General features: G+C 48.3%; 1 protein-coding gene across 1 annotated transcript in view; it reads left to right on the top strand.

Moving 5' to 3' along the window:
• LOC125445597 (AP-1 complex subunit beta-1-like) overlaps positions 1-24274 on the top strand; it is a 69269-nt gene that overhangs the window by 2594 nt on the left and 42401 nt on the right. Inside the window, 7 exon segments of the mRNA XM_048518727.1 lie at positions 4747-4804; positions 8251-8356; positions 9130-9265; positions 10292-10537; positions 19605-19795; positions 22344-22565; positions 23448-23568. Coding sequence (XP_048374684.1) covers positions 4768-4804; positions 8251-8356; positions 9130-9265; positions 10292-10537; positions 19605-19795; positions 22344-22565; positions 23448-23568 — 1059 coding nt within the window. The 5' untranslated portion in view covers positions 4747-4767.

Below are 24274 nucleotides of genomic sequence, written 5' to 3'. Positions count from 1 at the left end.
GAGAAGTGGCCCAGTTGACTTTTCTTTAACCACAATGAGAAGTTATCTAGAGATCACTACAGTTCACCCTTGAGAAGTTTGTGGAAACTTCAGCTGGTGCAGACTGCAGAAGCCAGGATGTTGACTGGACAGTGGGTTGTAGGGACCAGATCACTCCAGTCCTGGCTGATCTGCAGCGGCTCCAAATTGGTTTCTAGACGCACTTCAAAGTGCTCATGTTGACTTGTAAAGCTTTATTTGGCTTGGGACCAACATGCCTTAAGGCACAGTGTCAAACTCGCGGGCCTCCAAATGGTATGGACTACAGTTCCCAGCATTCTGGCAGGGGATGATGGGAACTGTAGTTCATAACATCTGGAGTTTGACACCTATGCAAGGAGTTCATATTCTCTTGTGAAACTTTCTGACCCCTGCAGTCATCTTCTAAAACCCTGCTTTGTATGCCCTGCTTTGAATGCCTCCACCTTCTAAGATAAGATAGGTGACAATTCAGCAAAGACCCTTTGCAGTCGTGGCATCAAAACTCTGGAACTGTCTTTCCAGAGAAGCTCATGTGTCTAATTCCTTTGCCATCTTCTGCCAGCGGGCGAAGACTTCTCGTTTTGTTTGGTGTTCCCTCCAGGATCCCTCGTTCCTGCCCAGTCGTTTTATTATTGCTGTATTTTAGCTCTGGTTTTAATTGTTTTAATGATGTGGGGGTTTTTTTGTCGGCTGCGGCCGGTTATAAGAGGCAGTTTCATTGCGTATTTTTTCTTTGTTACCTGGTTTGGGGGCCCTCAGGAGGGCAGAAAGGCAAGGAATAAATTTTGCACGGTATGATTGTACCCAAAGGAAATTTGAGAAGCCATTAACCCCCAACCCTGGGCATGTTTCCTGGCAAGTAAATCTTCTAGCCCAGGGGTAGGGAACCTTTAACACTCAAAGAGCCATTTGGACCCATTTTCCACAGGAAAAGAAAACACTTGGAGCCGCAAATAATTTTTGACATTTAAAATAAAGATAACACTATATATATAGGGGTTTTTTTACCTTTTACTCCGCTCATTCTGAGAAGCGCATGTATGTGCCCGCCCTGCTGCCTGCAGGGTGGGCAAGGATGAAGCCAGCGGCCACGCCGGCCGCCGGGAAAGCTTCCACCCCGCTCCAATGGGGCGGGCAAGAGGGGAAGCCTGCGGCGTGGCCCAGCCGACCATGGGCAGTTGGTGCGCCCGCCCTGCTGCCTGCAGGGCGGGCAAGGATGGGGCTGGCAGCTCGGCTCGTGGAGCCACAGTGCAAGGGCAGAAGAGCTGCATGCGGCTCTTGAGCCGCAGGTTCCCTACCCCTGTTCTAGTCCCTGGTGGGGCTTTCCAAACTTTTGCATCTCATGATGGTTTGGGAAGCTTTCTGGGGCATGAGATAATGGGCCGTCTGGTTTGTAAACTTTTCCCCGCCTCTCCTTGGCCAACAGACACCTTAGTAGGGATGGGTGGGAAGCGGGGGTGGGGGTTCACAGACAACTGCGACTAGCCCAAGGTCATCCAGCAGGCTTCATGTGGAGGAGCAGGAAAACAAATCCCATTCAATGTGGAGTATTGGGGAATTAAACTCAGTTCTACTGGAGGCAGAGGACATCTTGATGGGTGTTTCCCAGCCCACTCAGTGGGAGGCAGGATCTGGAAACGCGGCTTCACTTCCTGGGAACTGCCTGGGCGCCGATCCTGATCTCCGCGGGTCTCTGTAGGGCAGGGCAGAGTCTAAACATATAAATAAGCAAACTTCCAGGAGAGAAGGAAGGAGGTCTGGTTACAGAGCCATAAGCCCCCTCCCCACACGCGGGCAGAATAATGCACTTTCAATCCACTTTTAATGCACTTTGCATCTGGATTTTACTGTGCGGAATAGCCAAATCCACTTTCACACAGTTGTGAAAGTGGATTGAAAGTGCATTATTCTGCATGTGCGGAAGGGGTCTAGGTGAATGTGGGTAGGTGGTAGAGCATGATAGAGGTGAGGCAGTAGGGCAGAGGCTGCTCTCCATTGTGGGATAGCAGCCTTTAGGTATACCCTGCGCCTCAGGAGTTTTCAGGGCAGAAGGGGAGCTGGGTTGATCTGGAGAACGTTTCCACAAACTGGTTTTTAGTTCCTTGTAAACTGCATCAGTTGTGCAGGTGGTTTTGATGTTTGAAATCTCACGCAGCAAGGCAGGTCGCGGACCCTCTTCTGTAGAACTTGGCTCCTGGAAGCCGTCCTACCTGTTAAAACCTAATTTGCCATCCTTAAACTTTACAGCCGCAGGCAACAGCCAAATCAGAGCCGGCTAATTCGGACAGCGTCCATAGTGCCTCGTGCTTCGCAGCAACGTTTTCAAACGCAACAAAGGATTTTTAAAATTGTACCAAAGCTGCCAGTTGGGTGAGTTCAGAGAGAATCAGACCTTCCAGATCCCTAACGTCATGCCCGACTTTAATTACGTTTCTGTGGGTTGTAGATAGCGCCACGCTGCTTAAGGACAATGGTGCCATCGACGGTACAGAACAGATGGATGACGTGAAACCTGTGAGTTCTGGCATCTGAGGGCAGCCCTGCGTATTGTTGCAGAATGCACATATGCAAATGTGTAGTGGAAGTGAAATATGTGGCAGGGAAAAGCGCTCTGGCGCTAGAAGCCAGTGTGTAGCTGAGCTTGGGATGGGATGGATGAGAAATGCAAAAGGGGTGTGTGTGTGAGAAATGCAAAGGGGGGGCAGTGGGAAGTGGATTGGAGGGTCCTAAGATAAGAAGAAGAAGAGTTGGATTTATATCTCCCCTTTCTCTCCTGTCAGGAGACTTAAAGGGGCTTACAAGATCCTTTCCCTTCCTCTCCCCACGACAGACACCTTGTGAAGTAGGTGGGGCTGAAAGAGTTCCGAAGAACTGTGACTAGCCCCAGGTCACCCAGCTGGCATGTGTTGGAGTGCACAAGCTAATCTGGTTCACCAGATGATCTTCCACAGCTCAAGTGGCAGAGCGGGGAATCAAACCCGGTTCTCCAGATTAAAGTGCGCCTGGTCTTAACCACTACACCACGCTGGCTCTTCATGGAGACTCAGTCCAGGGAGACTCAGTGCAGGAATATCCTGATTTGGGGGAAAGAAGTTAGAAAGGAGAAGGTACTCTGTAAAACAACTTTTAAAATTGAAAGCTCACAAATTATAGCGTCTCGGTTGCCAACAAAGCAAACTCCATGAAAATCTCAGGCCGCTTCAGCCAATTCCGCCTCACGCATCAACAGTCATTCTAAATGGGCAGTGAAACACAGAAATGGGAGGAATTTCAAAAGTTGTGTGGTGTACTGTTGAAGGCTTTCATGGCCAGAATCATTGTGGTGCTGTGTGGTTTCTGGGCTGTATGGCCGTGTTCCAGTAGCATTTTCTCCTGACGTTTCGCCTGCATCTGTGTCTGACATCTTCAGAGGATCTGATGGTTGCAAAGTGAATGGAGTATATATACCTGTGGGGTGTCCAGGGTGGAAGAAAGAACCATTTGCATTGGTTAACAGGTGTAAAGGGTGCAATTAGCTAGTGTGATTTGCATGTGTTGAGTGGAATCCACCCATTTTAGCATATGTAAGTAATAACGAAGTTGCGTAATCAATCAGTGAGGGCATCTGCATAGTAGTTGCCCGGATGTCCCATCCTCTTGATTGCAGATGCCCTCACTCATTGATTCCTTTTTTACTGCTTGCCCCTCCCTCTTCACACTTAGCTCCTTGTGCAGATCTATTCCACTACAAACAACCTTCTATTCATTCAGCATCTTGAAATTTAGGACTTAACGGGTAAGGGGTGGTTTCTGTGTACATAGATCTGCGAAGGAACAATGGGGTTAATAGTTTTTCCCTCAGCTCAGTGTGTTTATTTTATAACACTTTTACTGAGAAGAAGAGGCATGTTATCTCTGCAGACACAACTTCCCAGTTTTGAGAGCCACAAAACCAAGCATCTGTGGTAACATCCTCTCTAGATATTGCAGCAACTGGTTCTGTAGGAGTCACGTGACACAAAGGGCCAATCGGTTTCCATATGGCCCTAGCCTGGTTTCTCATTCTGACTAATTGCCTTCTTTATCTCCTTCCTTGCTCACCTTTCCACGGCAAATTTACCATTTTTAATCAATAAGGCAAATAGTTCTCAAAACTGTAGGGCTCTCTGGATTCTGGAGGCCAGACCGTGTGGTCATATAGGATTTGTTAGGATTTTTGGCATGAAGCTTTTTACGGTGTGCAAAAGCTCTGGGGTCTCTACAGCGTACCTGAGACACCATTTAAGATGCTTCCCAGAAGTATGTGTGGCACCTGCAGACGCTGTTCCAGTGAGTCACAGCCCCTCCACAAATACACAACCTTATAGCTGTCTTAACATTATGGCTTGGGATTTGTGGCCACGAGATATTTGGAGACCCAGAAGCATGTGGCTTTTTAAAGGTAATTGTGGGGCCTTTTGATAGTTCTTGGTGGACCTAAGAGAGAACCTGCAGATTTAGATAGCTCTGTGGAATTCACAGAAACGTTCGAAATTCTACTTTGCGAGGATTCCCAGAGGCATTTGGCTGGTGGCTTTCAGAGCACTGGACTGGAGGGACTTTAGCCTTATCCTTCATTCCCATTCTGAAGAGTCTTGCAGTGAACAACAAGACGTCTTGGTTTGGTAACCAAAGCTCCATTTGTTTTGTGTTGCTGTTATGGGAAGCATGTCTAAGTTAAAAGATATTTTTTTTCAAATTTTGCAGGTGTAAAAAGAAACCGAAACCATGACGGACTCCAAATACTTCACCACCAATAAAAAAGGTGAGCTTTTTATGTAAAATTTGAAGATCCCACTGGTGGGTCGGGTAGAAGGGGGATTTCGAAAGACTTTCTCCAGGACGTGGACTCCGTCCACTTGCATTTGCCAGTTTGCTACCAGCTCATCCAAACTGGGGATGTGGGAAGGCTGGTGGAGGGTTGGGGTGGCATGAGGTGAGCATCGGTTCTTGACTATGGGGTCTAGAAACTTGGGTGAAAAAATCAACTAATATTTTTCTGCCATTCCATGCATGCATTCTAATATTTCCCAGGATTTTGCTGTCTCAAGTGTTTGCATGGATTTCTGGTAGCTGGATTTTTTAAAGGTGCACTCTGCTCTTACATCAGCATGTCACTATCAAATATAACCCAGAAGTGCTTGTGGGTAGCTCTAGGAATCTCTGGAAACTCCATGGTTTTACCATAGAGTTTCCAGCAACATCTAGAGCTACCCATTATGACTTCTAGGGGCTTGCTGATTTAACACCACCCCCACCCCATGTCCTTGCCCCCCCAAGCCTTCCACAGGTTGCTGGGCTCGGCATGGCAAGCCTTCTGGTAATTGACATATTGATTAATAATCTATAATCTTACTGCAGCCCAAAAACTGGTTGTTGAAGATCCTTATTAGGAAGTGGAACTTGTGACATCTTGCAATAAGTAATAAACACACCCAGGACCATCCTGAGTGATTGTTTTAGTGCACAGGCATAGATCTGCACATGGTTTGCACATGGTTTGAGCAGCAGTGGTGTAGGAGATTAAGAGCTCGTGTATCTAATCTGGAGGAACCGGGTTTGATTCCCAGCTCTGCTTCCTGAGCTGTGGAGGCGTATCTGGGGAATAGCCTGTGCACTCCCACACACGCCAGCTGGGTGACCTTGAGCTAGTCACAGCTTCTCGGAGCTCTCTCAGCCCCACCCACCTCACAGGGTGTTTGTTGGGGGAAAGGCAAGGAGATTGTAAGCCCCTTTGAGTCTCCTGCAGGAGAGAAAGGGGAGATATAAATCCAAACTCTTCTTCTTCTTCTTGAACTGAAATTCCTGGCAACTGCTCACCTCTATCGTTGTGCTTTCTGTACAGCATCTCTTAAGAATTCTCTTTAGTCCCATGAAAACTTTTATCTTTAAATTGTCTTTATTGGCTATTCTGACATTCCACCTTATCTCATCAATATAAAGGTAAGTAACTGTATTGTCGAAAGCTTTCACGGCCGGAATCACTTGGGTGCTGTGTGGTTTCCGGGCTGTATGGCCGTGTTGTAGCAGCATTATCTCCTGACGTTTCGCCTGCATCTGTGGCTGGCATCTTCAGAGGATCATTCAGAGGATCATTCAGAGGATCATTCATCTTCAGAGATATCATATGCCACGATGGCCTGGCTGAGAACTGTCAGATACTGGCTACGTATCCACTATTTGCAGGATCACTCCAGTTTGTTACACCTCATGCTTTCCGACTATGCAAATTCTAGGTGGCTGAAACTAGTTGAGGGAAAAATCAACACTCTTGGCTTTTCATTAGAGTCGTTAGTCCCTCTTTCCCTATCAGAAGCATATAGCTGCTTGAAAACTAAGCTATTAGAACAAGAGTATCGGGATATGATAACAGCTGCGAGGAAAACGTGTTCCCCCCTGACCCTGCTTATTCCAATTGAACAAGGACACATGGCCAATTATTTACAGTGGATCACCAACCCTAAATTAAGAAGAGCTTTAACACTGGCCAGATTCAATCTAATGCCTTCTATGCTGCTCTATGGCAGATATCAACAAATTGATAAACAGAGGAGGCTATGTCCATGCAATATGGGTCAGGTGGAGACACTCGATCATACCCTCTTTCATTGTGTAAGGTTTGCAAAAATCAGAATGTCACAATCTGCACTTATCCCATTTCTGTATAACAATCTAACTGATGCTCTTAAGATACCTATGCTTTTGAACAACATGGATCCCACAGTGTGTGAGAATGTAGCAAAATTTCTGCTAACAATAATAGACGTAAGTCTAGATGAATACCAACCAATGTCTATGTATTATGACCACATATAGCCAGCAGTAATTTTTCTAGCTTCTGTCAGTATCCGATGACGTTTAAGTGAGTTAACTTAGCTGAAGGAATGTCCTATAGTTACAGAAGGACCATGTATATATTTTAGTATTTAGTATTTTAGTACCAGTGTCTATAATTGTGAGCAATAATGGGCAAATTTTGTATGCTGATTTTGTATGTTTATTTTATGCCAATAAAGGCTTGTGAAGTGACTATCCTGACGTTTCGCCTGCATCTGTGGCTGGCATCTTCAGAGGATCATTCAGAGGATCATTCAGAGGATCATTCATCTTCAGAGATCCTCATTCATCTTCAGAGATGCCAGCCACAGATGCAGGCGAAACGTCAGGAGAGAATGCTGCTAGAACACGGCCATACAGCCCGGAAACCATACAGCACCCAAGTAAGTAACTGTGCTAGTCTATAATAGTGGAAGAAAACCCAAGTCCATTAGCAACTTTAAAATACCCTGGAAAACATTGGTGGTGTCCATGGTTCTGCCCAGCTCAAAATTTTCTAGCTTGCTAAGAAGAAGAGTTTGGTTTAATATCCCACCTTTCTCTCCTGTAAGGAGACGAGGTGGCTTACAAGCTCCTTTCCCTTCCTCTCTGCTCTTAACCACTATATCACACTGGCTAACCCCTCCCTTCTAACCCCTGCACAATTCTGCTTCTCATATCCCAGTGATTCTAACATGCCCAGATTTCTGTCACTCTTTCTGCCGAAAGCGCTCCCTGTGACATCAGGAGGTGGGTGGAAAGTGATCCCTGACTGTCTTGTCTTTTTAAAAAATAAACACTTCTCCCTGTTGACTTCCCGCTCCTGGGTAATTAAGATTCCCAGCACCCGCCAGCCTCTGCGAATTGCTGAGCTGCCAGGCTTCCATTAAGGAAGATGAGCGGCACCAACCTTTCAGCTGGTCGGGCCTTCCTTAAAATTGCCATTTGGCACCAGATCCGCTCTGAGGAGATTGATCCTCCATTGCTTGATTTTTAAACGCTGGCCTGGTTTGACGAGCAAGCCGTGTTCATTCTTTGGGCCCTGCCTTGGCGATGCTTTCCCAGATGCCTTCACAGCCCTTGCCTGTAACATGTCCTTTTCTTTAGCGCATCTTCTGCTATTCTTGGATCCGTTGCCTTTTATTCTCAGCAGCTGAGATAATCACATTTTTCCCTCCCGCCTGCTGCGTTGCACAGTCAAGCCGCTGTACAGCTTTTCGAGTATTTCAGCAACTTGTTTGACAGTTCAGTGTTGCTCCTCCTGCCTGGTCAAAATCGGCTTTTTCGAAAAGTCTCTTGCTCTCTTGCGATCACCAAATGACCCTTATCTTAGGCTTTCGAGCGTTAAGAAGAAGAAGAGTTTGGATTTATACCGCACCTTTCTTCCTTTTGCAGGGGAGATCTTTGAACTGAAAGCCGAGCTCAATAACGAGAAGAAGGAGAAGAGGAAGGAAGCGGTGAAGAAGGTCATTGCCGCCATGACGGTGGGGAAGGATGTCAGGTAACACCTCTTTGGTTGCAGACTAGGGCAGCCCAGATGATGTCAGAGGCCAGAGCGCACAAAGGCATAAGAACATAAGAACAAGCCAGCTGGATCAGACCAGAGTCCATCTAGTCCAGCTCTCTGCTACTCGCAGTGGCCCACCAGGTGCCTTTGGGAGCTCACCTGCAGGAGGTGAAAGCAATGGCCTTCTGCGGCTGTTGCTCCCGATCACCTGGTCTGTTAAGGCATTTGCAATCTCAGATCAAAGAAGATCAAGATTGGTAGCCATAAATGGACTTCTCCTCCATAAATCTGTCCAAGCCCCCTTTAAAGCTATCCAGATTAGTGGCCATCACCACCTCCTGTGGCAGCATATTCCAAACACCAATCACACGTCGTGTGAAGAAGTGTTTCCTTTTATTAGTCCTAATTCTTCCCCCCAGCATTTTCAATGAATTCCCCCTGGTTCTAGTATTGTGAGAAAGAGAGAAAAAGCTCTCTCTGTCAACATTTTCTACCCCATGCATAATTTTACAGACTTCAATCATATCCCCCCTCAGTCGTCTCCTCTCCAAACTAAAGAGTCCCAAACGCTGCAGCCTCTCCTCATAGGGAAGGTGCTCCAGTCCCTCAATCATCCTTGTTGCAGGTGGAAATATTTTGAGCTTAAGAGAAGGAAATGATCTGGTGTCTCAGACTTTGGAGAAGCTTTTCCCATATTCACAAGGCAGTGTTTGGGTGTCCTGCAGGATGTCTGCTTTAACCCTGGGGGTCTCTCCCTCTCTCTCCAGCTCCCTTTTCCCAGATGTGGTGAACTGTATGCAGACCGACAACTTGGAGCTGAAGAAGCTGGTGTACCTCTACCTGATGAACTATGCCAAGAGCCAGCCGGACATGGCCATCATGGCGGTCAACAGCTTTGTGAAGGTAACCTGCAGCTCTGAGCTTGCCGCTGAGCATTCCCATCCTCTGAACTGAATGAGGAACTCACCTGGATGGCCCAGGATGGCCTGATCTTGTCAGATCTTGGAAGCTAGTCAGGTTTGGCCCGTGTTTGCGCTTGGACAGGGGACCAGCAAGGAGGCCCAGAGTCTCTATGCAGAAGAAAGGATGGCAAACCACCTTTGTTTGTCCCTTGCTTTGAAAACCCCACAAGGTCACCATAAGTCAGTTGTGCCATCAGTGAAGCCAGAGGGGGAAGAGGAAACTCTTCTTCTTCTCCTTCTTCCTCTGTATTGGTGCAAGAAAAGTTTGGATTTATATCCCTCCTATCTCTCCTGTAAGGACACTCAAAGGGGCTTACAAGATCCTTTCCCTCCCCCCCTCACAACAAACACCCTGTGAGGTAGTTGCGGCTGAGAGAGCTCAGAAGAACTCTGACTAGCTCAAGGTCACCCAGCTGGTATGTGTTGGAGTGCACAAGCTAATCTAGTTCACCAGATAAGCTTCTATAGCTCAAGTGGCAGAGTGGGGAATCAAACCCGGTTCTCCACATTAGAGTGCACCTGCTCATAACCACTACACCACGCTGCCTCAGCCTAGCCACTTGCTCCTGCCCCTTCTATTCCAAAAACCTTTTGGAGGACCTGTCTCCTCCAGTCCCGCTGATTTTCCCTTTACCTTCGCATCTGCCGCTCCGATGATGAGCAGTCCATGCTCGCCCTGCGGTGATTTTTCTGAACATTTTGTGATGTCACGGTAAGTCAGCCAATAGGATTCACAGGTACTGTAGCATTTGGAATTCTTCACGGCATTCTCATTCACTCTCACACTGGGGAGTTAGGTGAACCTTTGAGAGGATTCCTACCCGTATTTTGCGAAGGGGAGCTGAGGTTGTCTGAGGTTCGCTGAGTTTTCCCAGTGGACAGATTGGGGCCCTGCTCTCCTTGGTGAAAATGCCCCGCCCAGGTATTGAACAAAACCCATTGATGCTTATCCTCCTCTTACCCATAGGACTGTGAGGATCCCAACCCTCTCATTCGTGCCCTCGCGGTGCGCACCATGGGCTGCATCCGCGTGGACAAGATCACAGAGTACCTGTGTGAGCCGCTGCGCAAGTGTCTGAAGGACGAGGACCCGTATGTGCGCAAGACAGCAGCCGTCTGTGTGGCCAAGTTGCATGACATCAACGCCCAGATGGTGGAAGACCAAGGGTTCCTGGATTCCCTGCGCGATCTCATTGCAGACTCCAATCCCATGGTAACGTATCCATTCCACAGAATACCCCACATTGCGGTGTGGCTGGAACAACAGGCAGTATTGCTGGGGTTTGGTGAGGGACCACAGGTCAGCAATAGAGCTCGCACTTTGTGAACTGAAAGCTTTAGGTTCCAGCCCCACCAAGTAATAACGAAAACCAGAGCTCATCTAGTGCTTTCTGTCCGACTCCACCTCTCCGCTGCTACTCAAGGAATTATAATGTGTGCTGCCGCTTCCGGAGAGTGAGCAATAGAGCTGGAACGGGTCCAGAGGAGGGCAATCAAAATGGTAAAAGGTCTGGAATCCATGCCCTATGAGGAGAGACTTAGGGAACTGGGGATGTTTAGTTTGGTGAAGAGAGGTTAAGAGGTGACATGACAGTCATGTTTAGATATTTGAAGGGATGTCCTTTTGGAGAGAGCAAACTTGTTTTCTGCTGCTCCAGAGACTAGGACCAGGAGTACTGGGTTCAAGGTGAAGGAAAAGAGATTCCACCTAAACATCAGGTAAACTTCCTGACGGTAAGGGCTATTCGACAGTGGAATGCACTACCTCGGAGTGTGGTGGAGTCTCCTTCTTTGGAGGTTTTTTTAAAGAGAGGCTGGGTGGTCATCTGTCAGGAGTGCCTTGATTGTATGTTCCTGCATGGCAGGAGTTTGGACTGGATGGCCCTTGTGGTCTCTTCCAACTCTATGATTCCACAAAAGAACCTCTAATTGCTGATCCGGGAGGGATTACTGCCAGAGGCTTTGTGAATCCACTGAGATTTCTGGGCCCAAGGGTCTAATGATGGAAAGACAATTCCTGTGAGCACGCTCCCTTCTGGGCAAAGTCAGGAGTAGACAACGTACAGCATCAATTGAAAAGTTTTCACTTAGCAGGGCAGTCAAAAACCTCTCTGCTCGTCAGAACCTCTGAATCTTAGAAGACAATGCTGGGTGGATGGAAGCTCTGATTCAGTCAATCAATCAATAACTTGGTTCTGGTGGGTTTTCCGGGCTGTGTGGCCATGGTCTGGTGGATCTTATTCCTAACGTCTCGCCTGCATCTGTAGCTGGCATCTTCAGAGGTGTATCACAGAGGGAAATCTGTTACACACTGTGTCTAGAGAGAAGGGAATGTTTTGGGTATATATTGTCCATGTCCCAGGGTGGGGAACAAGTCAGCAAGTGTTTGGGTGGAACTTGTTATGCAAAGATGTGATTGATAGTATTGTATTGCGGGTGGGGCTTATCAGTTCAGGGAGTGATTCACCTTTTCATGCCCCGTAGCAGCAGCAGTATTGGTGAATGCAAATCCTTTGTTTGGATGGAGTCCATTGTTCATGAACTTAGCATGCCCTTGGGGTTTGCTTTTGGTGTTTTTAAGTACAGGTAGCCAAGCTTTGTTAATTCTCAAAGTCTCTTCTTTCCTGTTGAAGTTGTCTTGGTGTTTGTGAATTTCAGTGGCCTCCCTGTGCAGTTTGACAAAGTAACCTTCTGAATTCAGTGTTTTCAAATAAAATACTGGACATAACCCAGATTTTCTTGCCTGCATGTCAGCAGCCCCCCTCCCCCCACCCCCCCGGGACTTTGTGTCGACTATCTGTCACCTTCAGTAGCTTTCCTATTGTTCTTGAGCTTGGCAGATCAATAGCTCAAGCCATTTTGCTCCTGGATTAGCCACAAAACCCCGACGCCCTTGTTTCAATAAGGTTAAATGAGTTGTTGGAGCCAGAGGGGGATTTAAGAGTCATCGATCTCTCTGCTGTCTCCGGGGAGATAGCTACAGAGCGAATTCATCCATCTGAAAGCATGCCAAGAAAAGCTCAGCGCCAGCAGTGTGGGTTTCAGTGAGCCCAAGGATTCCCAGGTTCCACCAGCTGTCTCTCATGCACACCCTTCTTTACGTTCCCCCGGATCTGTGGGACAATTACTGAAGGTCCCAGACCCTTCTGTCCTCACTTCATGCCCTCTCTGGCTTTTATTCTATTTCATCTGTATGTTGCAGTTGTTGTCTATCTACCCAATGTTTGTTTATTATAAGAAGTGTTTTAAATTGGACTATTGTAACTCGCTCTACGCGGGCCTACCCTTGCGTTTGATCTGGAAGTTACAGTTGGTCCAACATGCGATGGCCCGCTTGCTCACAGGGGGCACCTTTCGTGATCATATTCAACCCTGTGTTGCGCCGCCTGCATTGGCTCCCAGTTGAGTTCCGGATCATCTTCAAGGTATGGGTGTTGACCTTTAAGACCTTACGCGGCCTGGGACCCTCGTACCTTCAGGACCGCATTACCCCATACGTCCCTACTAGGCCTCTGCGTTCAGCAGAGGCCAATCTGCTGCTGGTTCCCGGCCCCTCAATGATGTGGCTGGCCTCCACTCGGGCCAGGGCTTTTACGGCCCTGGCCCCTGCCTGGTGGAACACTCTTCCTCCGGCTGTCCGGGCCCTGCAGGATCTTGGTGAGTTCTGCAGGGCCTGTAAGACGGAGTTGTTCCACCGGGCTTTTGGAGTGTCTGGCCACTGATGTTCCCCCACCTCCCCCATCCTCCCCTTCCCTACTTTAGCCTCCTGTGTTTGGGGTCCCTTTACCATCTATGGGACCCCTCCCCTCTGGGAGGGTTTTATTAACGATTTATTGCCGACGCTGTTTTTATATGCTGACTGCTGTTGTTTATTTTAAATGGGTTTTAATTGTATGTGGTATCATTATGTTGTTCACCGCCCAGAGCCCTTTGGGGGGTAGGGCCGTATAAAAAACTCAAAATTAAATAAATAAACCAACCAACAAACAAACAAACAAATAAATGAATAAATAAATTCCACTTTTCAGTAGAAACTTGTCAGGCACTTTAAAACAACCAAGAGCCCAGCAAATATTTTGATATCACAAACCGCAAATGACTTATGTGAGCAGTGATTTTTTAAAAAAAGAACTTCCCCGCCAGTCTTAGCTGCTCAAACGCGGGGCCTGCATTGGAGCTCATTTGCCTCTTTTCAGTCTGGTCATTTTTTACCCACCCTTCCCCCCACAAAGCTCGAAGTCCTGTGCAAAAGTCCTGCTTCCCCTTTGTCTGCCCACATCGAGCCTTCGAGTTTGGTCAGATGCAGGCAAAGAGATTGGCCCGAAGCCCCTGTGCAAATGGTAGTTTGAATCTAGGTCTAGGTCTGCACACGTGTAAGATGGGTGGCACCTGGCTTGACAACACTACCTGTGAAAGGGATCGGGGAGTCTTAGTGGACCACAAATTGAACATGAGTCAGCAGTGTGTTGCAGCAGCCAAGAAAGCCAATGCAATTCTGGGCTGTATTCATGGGAGTATAGTGTCTAGATCGAGGGATGTCATTGTACCTCTCTATTCTGCATTGGTTAGACCTCACCTGGAATATTCTGTACGGCTCTGGGCACAGCAATTCAAGAAGGACATTGACAAGCTGGAACAGGTCCAGAGGAGGGCAACCAAAATAATCAACGGTGTGGAGCCCATGCCCTCCGAAGAGAGAGGGAGCTGGATTTGTTCAGTTTAGTGAAGAGAAGGTGAAGAGGTGACATGATAGCCCTGTTTAGCTATTTGAAGGGATGTCATGTTGGTGAGGGAGCGAGCTTGTTTTCTGCTGCTCTGGAGACTAGGACCAGGAGTCATGGGTTCAAGGTGCAGGAAAAGAGATTCCACCTAAACATCAGGAAAAAACTTCCTGACTGTCAGAACTGTTCAACAGTGGAATGCACTACCTCGGAGTGTGGTGGGAGTCTCCTTCTTTGGAGGTTTTTAAAGAGAGGCTGGATGGCCATCTGTCAGGAGTGCTTTGATTATGGGTTCCTGCATTGCAGGGAGTTGGACTGAATGGCCCTTGGGGTCTCTTCCCAGGAGCAGCAGTGGCGTAGGAGGTTAAGAGCTCGTGTATCTAATCTGGAGGAACCGGGTTTGATTCCCAGCTCTGCCGCCTGAGCTGTGGAGGCTTATCTGGGGAATTCAGATTAGCCTGTACACTCCAGCACACGCCAGCTAAGGTGACCTTTGGGCATAGTACACAGCTCACCTCGGAGCTCTCTCCCTAGCCCCACCTACCTCACATAGGTGTTTGTTGCCAGAGGGGGGAATGGAAAGTGAGATTGTAAAGCCCCACTTTGAGTCTCCTTTTTTACAGGAGAGAAAGATTGGGACATATAAATCCAAACTCCACCCCTCCTCTCCTCCTACTCCTTCTCCCCTCCTCCTCCCTCCTCCTCCTCCTCTTCTTCTTCTTCTTCTTCTTCTTCTTCTTCTTCTTCTTCTTCTTCTTCTTCTTCTTCTTCTTCTTCTTCTTCTTCTTCTTCTTCTTCCTCCTCCTCCTCCTCCTCCTCCTCCTCCTCCTTCTCCTCCTCTATGATTCTGTGGTTTTATTCTATGACTCTCTGAGACCCTTGTCTAACACCCTAACTGCTATGCTGCTGTTGAGATGATCTCAAGTGGCAGCAGGCACCACTGTCCACGATCCCTGAAGTCACCTGGCTTCTTCTCAGGAACTGAAGCAGAGCAAATGGAGCAGAATGCCTCCCGTGTCTCTCCGGCTGCTCTGTAGCCGCTGCTTACGTGTCCAGGGCCCTTCCCCGACTCGTGAGCAGCAGGGCCAACCTTTCCGATCGATCCCTCCGAGGCTTTCCCGAGACAGCAAAGCGCAAGGTGTCTGGAGCTGCCGTCCTGGAGTTTGCTGTCATTCCCCTGTTAGAAAATTCGACGCCTGTCTGGCTCTCAGTAGGCATCCGTCCAAGATATTTCTGTGCCGTCCTCGCATGAATATTGATGCCGTCTCAGGGACGCCACGTTCTCGTCACCGCAACTGTCTCCTGCAGGGAGGGAGCAGAAGGGAAATGTCCTTCCTTGTTTTTCTTTTAAAATGGTCTGTTGCAGAGATTGCAGCTAGAAAGGCGAGGAGGGGAAAGATGTGATCCTACCAAACGGGGTTCTTCCTGGATTCTGTTTAAGGCACAGGGAAAGGAGGGGGGTGGTGAATACTGGGATTGTACGTGTTTGGCTCAACTGAAAGTAACAGCAGCTCTCCTCCCCCAGCCTTCAGCGAGGCCCAGTTTTTCACAAATCCACATCTTGTTTGCTGCTTGCCAGTCATGCAGCAAATTGGGGCCGTCCACAAATCTGGAGGGATGCTTCTGCCCACATGGGTGAGACTGCATAGCTGGGCGGCTGATGGAATCAGAGAACTGGGCTGGGATTCAGCCTCCTTCTGCATGGAAGCCCCAAGGATTACCACCCAGCCTGCTTCATTCTGGGCCGCTTTTCTCAGTCGTTTCAGTGACAAACCACGAGGGGGCAGCACACGACCGTTGTGTGACGTTGAGCTTCTCTAGATCCTAAGTGACTCTGGGTCAGTGGTGGCGAACCTATGGCACGGATGCCAGAGGTGGCACTCAGAGCCCTCTTTGTGGGCCCTCTCAGTGCCCTCGCCCTCACACATCTAGGCTGGCCTGGGCCGCTGTGCTCGATTATTAGCATTAAACCTAAGACCTAGTTTTGGGGAAGCAGTGTGGGTAACCCTGTTAAGCGCTGTTAAACCCCACTGATTTTCATTCAAAGAACTAAAGCGCGATCCTTTACCTGGGAGTAAGCTCAGTTGCTGGCAATGGGGCTTGCTTCTGAGTAAACACTCCTAGGGTCGTGATTCACCCTTACAACCCCCAGCTCCAGTTCTCTTTCTCTGTACACATCTAGTGCACATCTGCCAGGGTGAAGAGGCCGGCGAGGAAAACCTGCAGGTGGGAAGTACGTTAACTGCCGGGTGCCGCAACAGCCAGCGTGGTGTAGTGGTGAAGAGCAGGTGGACTCCAATCTGAAGGCCTGGGTTTGATTCCCCCGCCCTTCCACATTCGCAACGGACTCTTATCTGGTGAACTGGATTTGTTTCCCCGTTCCTATACATGAAGCCTCCAGGGTGACCTTGGGCTAGTCACAGTTCTCTCAGAACTCTCTTAGCTCCACCTTAGATCTCTTCGCTCCACAGTTCTCCTCAGAACTGTCTCAGCCCCACCTACCTCACCAAGTGTCTGTTGTGGGGAGTTTGTAAGCCCCTTTGAGTCTTTCTTTCTTTCTCCCTCCCTCCCTGTCTCTCTCTGGCTGATTTTTGCCCCACCCTGTCCAAACCAAAGTCAGGTTCTGGCAGTTGACAGGCCAGATTCACTGTGAGGCACTTGTATGTTCTCCACAGTCTCTGGCCCCTTCCGCACACGCAAAATAATGCGTTTTCAAACCACTTTCACAACTGTTTGCAAGTGGATGTTGCCATTCCGCACAGCTTCAAAGAGCATTGAAAGCAGTTTGAAAGTGCATTATTCTGCATGTGTGGAATGAGCCTCTGTTCTGCGGTCATGATCTATTATGTAGTCACAATCTAGCTGTGGGTTGTATTTAAGTGATTTCATCATGTGGGCCTCGCTGCCGGGAGTTGACATCGTTTCGTATCTGGGTCCTTCCCAGAGGAAGGACCTACCAACATCTGTTAGCCATGGTGGCTAAACAGAACCTCTGTATTTAAAAGAAGTATACCTCTAAATGCCAAATGCTGGGGTTAAACTCCAAGGAAAGGACCTTTGCTTCTGTAACCAGCTTGTGGGCTTCACGGAGGCATCTGGCCAGCCACTGTCAGAAAGTGGAGCAAAAATGGATCCTTATTCCCCTCCATTGGGGTGACTTTGGAAGAAAGGGCTCTGCTAAGAGGTGGCAAATGTGACTCAGTAGCAGAACCTGTGTTTTGCATGTAGAAGATCCCAGTTTCAGTCTTTGGCTTCAGATGTCTAAGAGAGATGTTTCTTTGCCCAAGACCTTGTCGGGCTTCATCAGTCGGAGCAGACAGCACTGTCCTGGTCAGACCAGTGATCTAAGAAGAAGAAAAGTTTGGATTCATATCCCACCTTTCTCTCCTGTAAGGAGACTCAAGGTGGCTGACAAGCTCCTTTCCCTTCCTCTTCCCACAACAGACACCCTGTGAGGTAGGTGGGGCTGAGAGAGTTCCGAGAGAACTGTGACTAGCTCAAGGTCACCCAGCAGGAATGTGGGAATGCATAAACACACCTGGTTCACCAGATAAGCCTCCGCCACTCAGGTGGAGAATCAAACCCGGTTCTCCAGATTAGAATCCACCTGCTCTTAACCACCACACCACGCTGGTTCTCTAACTCAGTTTCAGGTGGCTTTGCCCATTCGCGGGTTGCTTCACACAACCCCTCTGGCCACCTTGTGCCCCTTTTTTTACCTGTTTCAACAGTCGATTACTGATCAGGGAGAACGGGGGGCAGCAGAGCCCTCTCTGTACAGTTAGGAGCCACAAACCTTCTCACTGCTTAGTTACAGAAGCCACACAGGGACCATAGAGGCAGCCTCAGGGCTGGAGTCATTCAGATTGACTTTGAGTCATCACCACCAGCAGATGCACTGGATACTGCAGTGGCCCTTCCCCGTCGAGTCTACCCCCTTAATCTTTTGCCGTTCCCCCCAGGCAGCTTCCCGCCACTTTATTTTTAACGCCGAACGAAGCCGGCCCTGTGAAAGGCTGCATTGTCTGGAGTGTTCCGTTCTTCCAGCCGCTGCGATGGCCCACTGTGATTTTCCTTCCCAGAAGCGTTCGGTAATACCAGCCTCCTTTTGTCTGCCGCTATATATAAAGCGAAAGGCTTCTGTTCCTTTGCTGTAAAAGCGAAGCGAACGCTGACGCTGAAAGACAAAGGGGGCCGAGGAGCTTTTTGATATTTTTTTTGGTCGTTCCTTTTTGCTGAGTTTCCGGTTCAACAGATGAGCACGAGAGAATTAAATGTTACCCTAATCAGGCGTCCCGCACATTCCTGTCCTGGTCATTAAGCCTCTCAAAAGACAGTCCCAATTAAAACCCAGATAACCCCTGCAGAATGATGTTTGGTGCCAGATGAAAAGTTGGTTTCAATTCTCCACGATTTGCTGTCTTTCCATCAGAGTCTTCAGTTTGTGTGTCTGTAAACGGGCGGAGTAAGGGGGGACTGCGCCCGGGGCATGCGTGCGCCTGAGCCCCTGCCTCGCCCCCATCTGCCATGCCCCAGAACGCCCCTGGACCGCCCCTGGAATGCCCTCTCCACGCCCCTGCAGGGGCACACGCCCGGTGCGTCGTGCACTCCCCCGTCTCCTTGGTGCTACGCCACTGTCTGTTAAGCTGACGCTTTTCAGCTGGGAAAACATGGGTGAAGGTGGGTAAGCAAAGCCTCGGAGGAGGGCTTGAAATGTGGAGGTAGGGCTTTGAAGGTCAGCTGGCAATTTGGGCCATAGCTCGGGGGACTTTCCTTGCCGAATTGCCTTATGACTGTGTGTTTAATTATTATCATAATCTTTTCAGTCAGCTTTCCTCTAACAAGAGGTGGTTTACGACACTATATAATAATACTGTTAGAATGTTCATGGCGTAACTCGTGTTCCAAAATCCGAACGGGCCTGGAATCATAAGTCCTCCAGAGTGAACACCCCCCACATAGCCCATCTGCAAAATTCAAGCTGGAGTCATGCAGACTTAATGTTGCCTCTCAAGAAAACTATATAGGCGCCCTTCAGTAGGCCATCCTGCCTGCTAGGGGCCATCCCAGGACCTTTCCGCACGGGCCAACTAAACCGAGATAGCACCAGTAAAAAACCCGGGTTGGGTGGGAACTTTGCGCGGATCCCGATCCTAACGCAGATCCGCTCTACTGATTCTCCCAGGTTTTTTTCTTTCAAGAATCATGATATGTGTGATTCTTTTGTTTTAACATGACTTGCAGCCGTGGCTGAGGAAACGGCTGCAACTGCAAGGCATGTTTGAACTAGAGAATCGTGACAATCGCGATTCTCGAAAACCCTTCACCAGCTCCCATCTGCAGAGCCATGCAGGGGAAACAGGCCGTATCATGGCCCGGGAGTCAGTCCTGCCTGCCTTCACAGGCAGGAAGGGCAGGAAAAAGGCAGGCAGGGAAGAAATTAAAATGCACCTTTGTGTGAACGCTAACAGGACAGCCAGCTGCATGAACGGGCCAGGATGAGGGTGGGAGAGAAAGGGGGGAATATAAATCCAAACTCTTCTTCTTCATCTTCTCAAGGTGGTAGCCAACGCCGTAGCTGCCTTATCAGAAATCAGCGAGTCTCACCCGAACAGCAACTTGCTGGATCTCAACCCGCAGAACATTAACAAGCTGCTGACCGCCTTGAACGAATGCACCGAGTGGGGCCAGATCTTCATCCTGGACTGCCTCTCCAATTACAACCCGAAGGATGACCGCGAAGCCCAGAGGTGGGTTAGCCTGAGGTTGCCCAACATTAAGGCTCCGGGCAGCTTTGCTCTGCTTCTCTCCAGTATTTCACAATACCCAGCAACTTCACCATCATGGCAGATGTCGAGGTACGATGAAAGGTGGGATTCAACAGGATTCGCACCGCCAGTGAAACCGTTTATTGAAAATGGTGCTTGTAAACAACCAGTTGTTAAATGTTTTGAATCCCACCACTGGAACCGGTTGTTAAATTATTTGAATCCCACCACTGGTCGGGTGTCTTTTATTTTTGACACCCATTTGAATCCTGTGGAACTCATTGCTGCAGGATGTTGTTGGGGTTCTTGGCATCAGTGGCTTTTGGCTTCATTCTTCATTTATTGGCAAATTGCGGATCGTGGGGTGAGGTTTGGAGGCAGCATAATTCTGAGTTCAAGAGGCCGGAGGAAATCTGCAAGAAATAACTTGTACCCCTCCTGCTGTGCTTTGCCCTCTCCTTCTCTAGCATCCCTTTGAGAGTGGTAGGGCACTTCCGCACATGCAGGATAATACACTTTCAATGCACTTTCTCAGTTGTTTGCAAGTGGATTTTGCTGTTTGACGCAGTGAAATCCAGCTGCAAAGTGCATTGAAAGTGGATTGAAAGTGCATTATTCTGCATGTGCGGATTTCCCGTGCAGAACTATTTTGCATTTTTAGCTAGTTGTACCGAATCCATTCTAACCTATTGCTCCCTGCTGCATTCGTTGGTACTGGTAATTATTGATGCTATAAAAGAAGAATTGTGTTTTGTGTTGGTTATGTCCTATGTCAGTGGTGGTGAACCTATGGCACTCCAGATGTTCATGGACTACAATTCCCATCAGCCCCTGCCAGGGGCTGATGGGAATTGTAGTCCATGAACATCTGGAGTGCCATTGGTTCGCCGCCACGGTCCTATGTGGTTGTTCTACGCCACGCTGGACGTTCCTTAGTATGGAAGAATGGGGAAGAAATCAACTAACAACACAATCCTGTGTGGAATTACTCCAGTCTAAACCCATTGAAATAAATGGGCTTATTTTTTAAAAAATTGGACAATAAAGTCAAAACAAAGTCTTGAATTCCAATTAATATCCATACAAATTGACAAATAAATCACCACTTACTTTCAATTAACATAGACTCCCAACCTTTGCCCAAACACACATCTTGTATCACGTAACTTATAGCTTACTGGAAAACTTTATCCAGACAGAAATTATGTTTTCTTTGCTAATCTTTTAAGCTTTTAAAGCTTATTAGAAAGAGTTATCTCCACAATACTAAGCAAAAGAGCAAAGAATACTACAAAACTGTTTAACTCAGTTTTTGAGCTAATCCAAAAAATATTTTCCATCTTGTTTGCTGGCATACTACCTATATCAGGAGTCTGCAACCTGTGGCTCTCCAGATGTTCATGGACTACAATTCCCATCAACCCAATTGGCCATGCTGGCAGGGGCTGATGGGAATTGTAGTTCATAAATATCTGGAGAGCTGCAGGTTGCAGACCCCTGACCTATACCACAAAGCTTGAGATATGTAATAAGAGGTATGTTGTTTCAAGGTTATTAAAGGACCCCAGGTTTCTTCAAAAGATTCCCAACTTCGATTTCTTATCAAAGACCAGATACTTTACCCATTTCTACAAAATCAATTAGTTTAAGTAACCAGTCTTCTGATGAAGATATTCTCCGATCTTTCCACATTTGAGCATATATAAACAATTTGTCGAGCTTTTGCTTTCCTGTTTTCACCACATTTAACAGAAATATTTCTGGGGTGGGCTTGGCTCTACCTTTGTTATTAATTTACAGGACCCGTAAATCTTCATTCAGAACTTTTTTGCTTGATCACATGACCACCATATGTGGAAAAGGAGCCCACCTTACAATTGCATTTCCGGCACAGGGGGAAACTTGACTTGTACGTCATAGAGAATCTTTTGAGTGGGTTTAGATTAAAGTAACTCTCACCAGGATTGCACTGTGCATAAAGGAAGTATTGGTACATTATGCCAGGGAATGGGCCAGTGGGCCAAGCAGAGCATACCCTTTGGAATGCCCTGCACTGCCCATCAGTCCTAAGTGGCAATGGTTCCTCCCGGCAAAGCAGCAGTGGCGTAGTGGTTAAGAGCAGGTGGGCTCTAGTCTGGAGGAACCGGGTTTGATCCCCGCTCTGCCGCTTGAGCTGTGGAGGCTTATCTGGGGAATTCAGATTAGCCTGTGCACTCCGACACATGCCAGCTGGGTGACCTTGGGCTGGTCACAGTTCTTCTGAGCTCTCTCAGCCCCACCCACCTCACAGGGTGTCTGTTGTGGGGAGAGGAAGGGAAAGGAGATTGTAAGCCCCTTCGAGTCTCCTTGCAGGAGAGAAAGGGGGGATATAAATCCAACTCTTCCTCTTCAAAGCCAGAGTTCTGTGGAATGGATCAAAGAGAGTGCCTTCCGTCAGTCAAAATGTCTTTTTTTGACATATCTCTAAAGTCATGTGGAGATTGGACTGGAACAAAACTTGCCGGGGGGGGCCTCCTGTTTCTCTCCACAGCATCTGTGAACGAGTGACCCCCCGCCTCTCTCACGCCAACTCCGCCGTGGTGCTGTCGGCCGTCAAGGTCCTCATGAAGTTCCTGGAGCTCCTCCCGAAGGACTCAGACTACTACAACATGCTGCTGAAGAAGCTGGCTCCCCCTCTGGTGACCCTCTTGTCCGGAGAGCCTGAAGTCCAGTACGTCGCCCTGAGGAACATCAACTTAATTGTGCAGAAAAGGTGAGGGAACCACCTCCCCTGACGAGCCTTTCCGGAACCTGCTCTTTGAATCGCTGCTGATAACGTAGGGCTATGTGATGTGTGGGAGACTGGTCCTGTTACCAGCAACCCCAGAAGGGCACCTATAACCCTGTGTGAAAGTACCATTGTACGAACTGACACTGTCATACCAATGGTGGTGTAGTGGTTAAGGGCAGGAGGATTCTAATCTGGAGAACCAGGTTTGATTCCCCATTCCTCCACCTGAGTGGTAGAGGCTTATCTGGTGAACCAGATGTGTTTCCGCACTCCTACACTCCAGCTGGGTGACCTTGGGCTAGTCACGGTTCTTCGGAGCTCTCTCAGCCCAACCTACCTCACAAGGTGTCTGTTGTGGGGTGAGGAATGGAAAGGAGCTTGTAAGCCACCTTGGGTCTTCTTAAAAGAGAGAAAAGCGGGGTATAAATCCAGACTCCTCCTCCTCCTCCCCCTCTTCTTCTTCCTGCTCCTCCTCCTTCTCCTCGATTGCCCACTGGAAGCAAGTTACTTGGGAAGGGAAGGCACTCAGACCTCCCACCAAGGGCTCTCCAAAAACCAGGATCTGCATAGGTGAATGTAGCAGAGACTGAATGAAACTCTCAGATGCACTCCATAGATATGCCAAGGGGTGATGCTTCTCCAAATATATTTCTTTAGTTGCTTATTCTTTGCAGTTTGGACAACTTTTGCCTCTGTGTCAGTTTTGATTTTAAAGAACTAACAAAAAACTTAATTAACAAAAAACAAGACAGCCTCCTTAAAGTTTGGGAGTGTGGATTTGCTAAAGTTCCAAACAGAAACCATGTTGTCCACCCTGACCTGGAACACTGTTTTCCGGTTTGTGTGCACGTTCCCCCTGTCCAGGCCGGAAATCTTGAAGCAGGAGATCAAGGTTTTCTTTGTGAAGTACAACGACCCCATCTACGTCAAACTGGAGAAGCTGGACATCATGATCCGTTTGGCGTCTCAAGCCAACATTGCTCAGGTCAGTCATAGAGGAAAAGGGGCCTGCGCAGGCGGCTCTAACACTGCAATCCTGTTACTCCTGTCTAATCCCACTGTTACTCCTGTCTAATCCCACTGAAATGAATGGGCTTAGACTGGTGGAACTCTCCTTAGGAGCTGTGATGGAAAGATCCCACCGCTGCCACCATGTGACCATAGGAGCGCACTGTAAACTGCTGTGGCAGAAGAGTGGGATAAAAAGAGATAGGTAGATACACTCGCCAGGAAAGGGAAAGAGCTTCAGCTGTTATAGCTTTTTAAAAGCCACTCCACTGTATTGGATGTTGACTTGAAACCCATTTCTAGGACAATTCTGTAATCATGAGGGCTAGAATTTTTTTTAAGATTCTGGTGGTTAAAGCTTGTATGGAAATAGGCCAGTGGATGGGAAGATCTCAAATACGGGCATCTTCGAACCCTAGCGTGGTGAGAGCCAGTGTGGTGTAGTGGTTGAGAGCAGGTGCACTCTAATCTGGAGAACTGGGTTTGATTCCCCGCTCTGCCACCTGAGCTGTGGAGGCTTATCTGGGGAACCTGATTAGCTTGTGCATTCCAACACATGCCAGCTGGGTGACCTTGGGCTAGTCGCAGTTCTTCAGAGCTCTCTCAGCCCCACCCACCTCACAGGGTGTTTGTTGGGGAGGAGGAAGGGAGAGGAGATTGTAAGGCCCCTTGAGTCTCCTGAC

This window comes from Sphaerodactylus townsendi, linkage group LG16, assembly GCF_021028975.2.
Source record: "Sphaerodactylus townsendi isolate TG3544 linkage group LG16, MPM_Stown_v2.3, whole genome shotgun sequence".
Classification (NCBI taxonomy): domain Eukaryota; kingdom Metazoa; phylum Chordata; class Lepidosauria; order Squamata; family Sphaerodactylidae; genus Sphaerodactylus; species Sphaerodactylus townsendi.
This window is presented reverse-complemented; position numbering and strand designations above follow the sequence as displayed.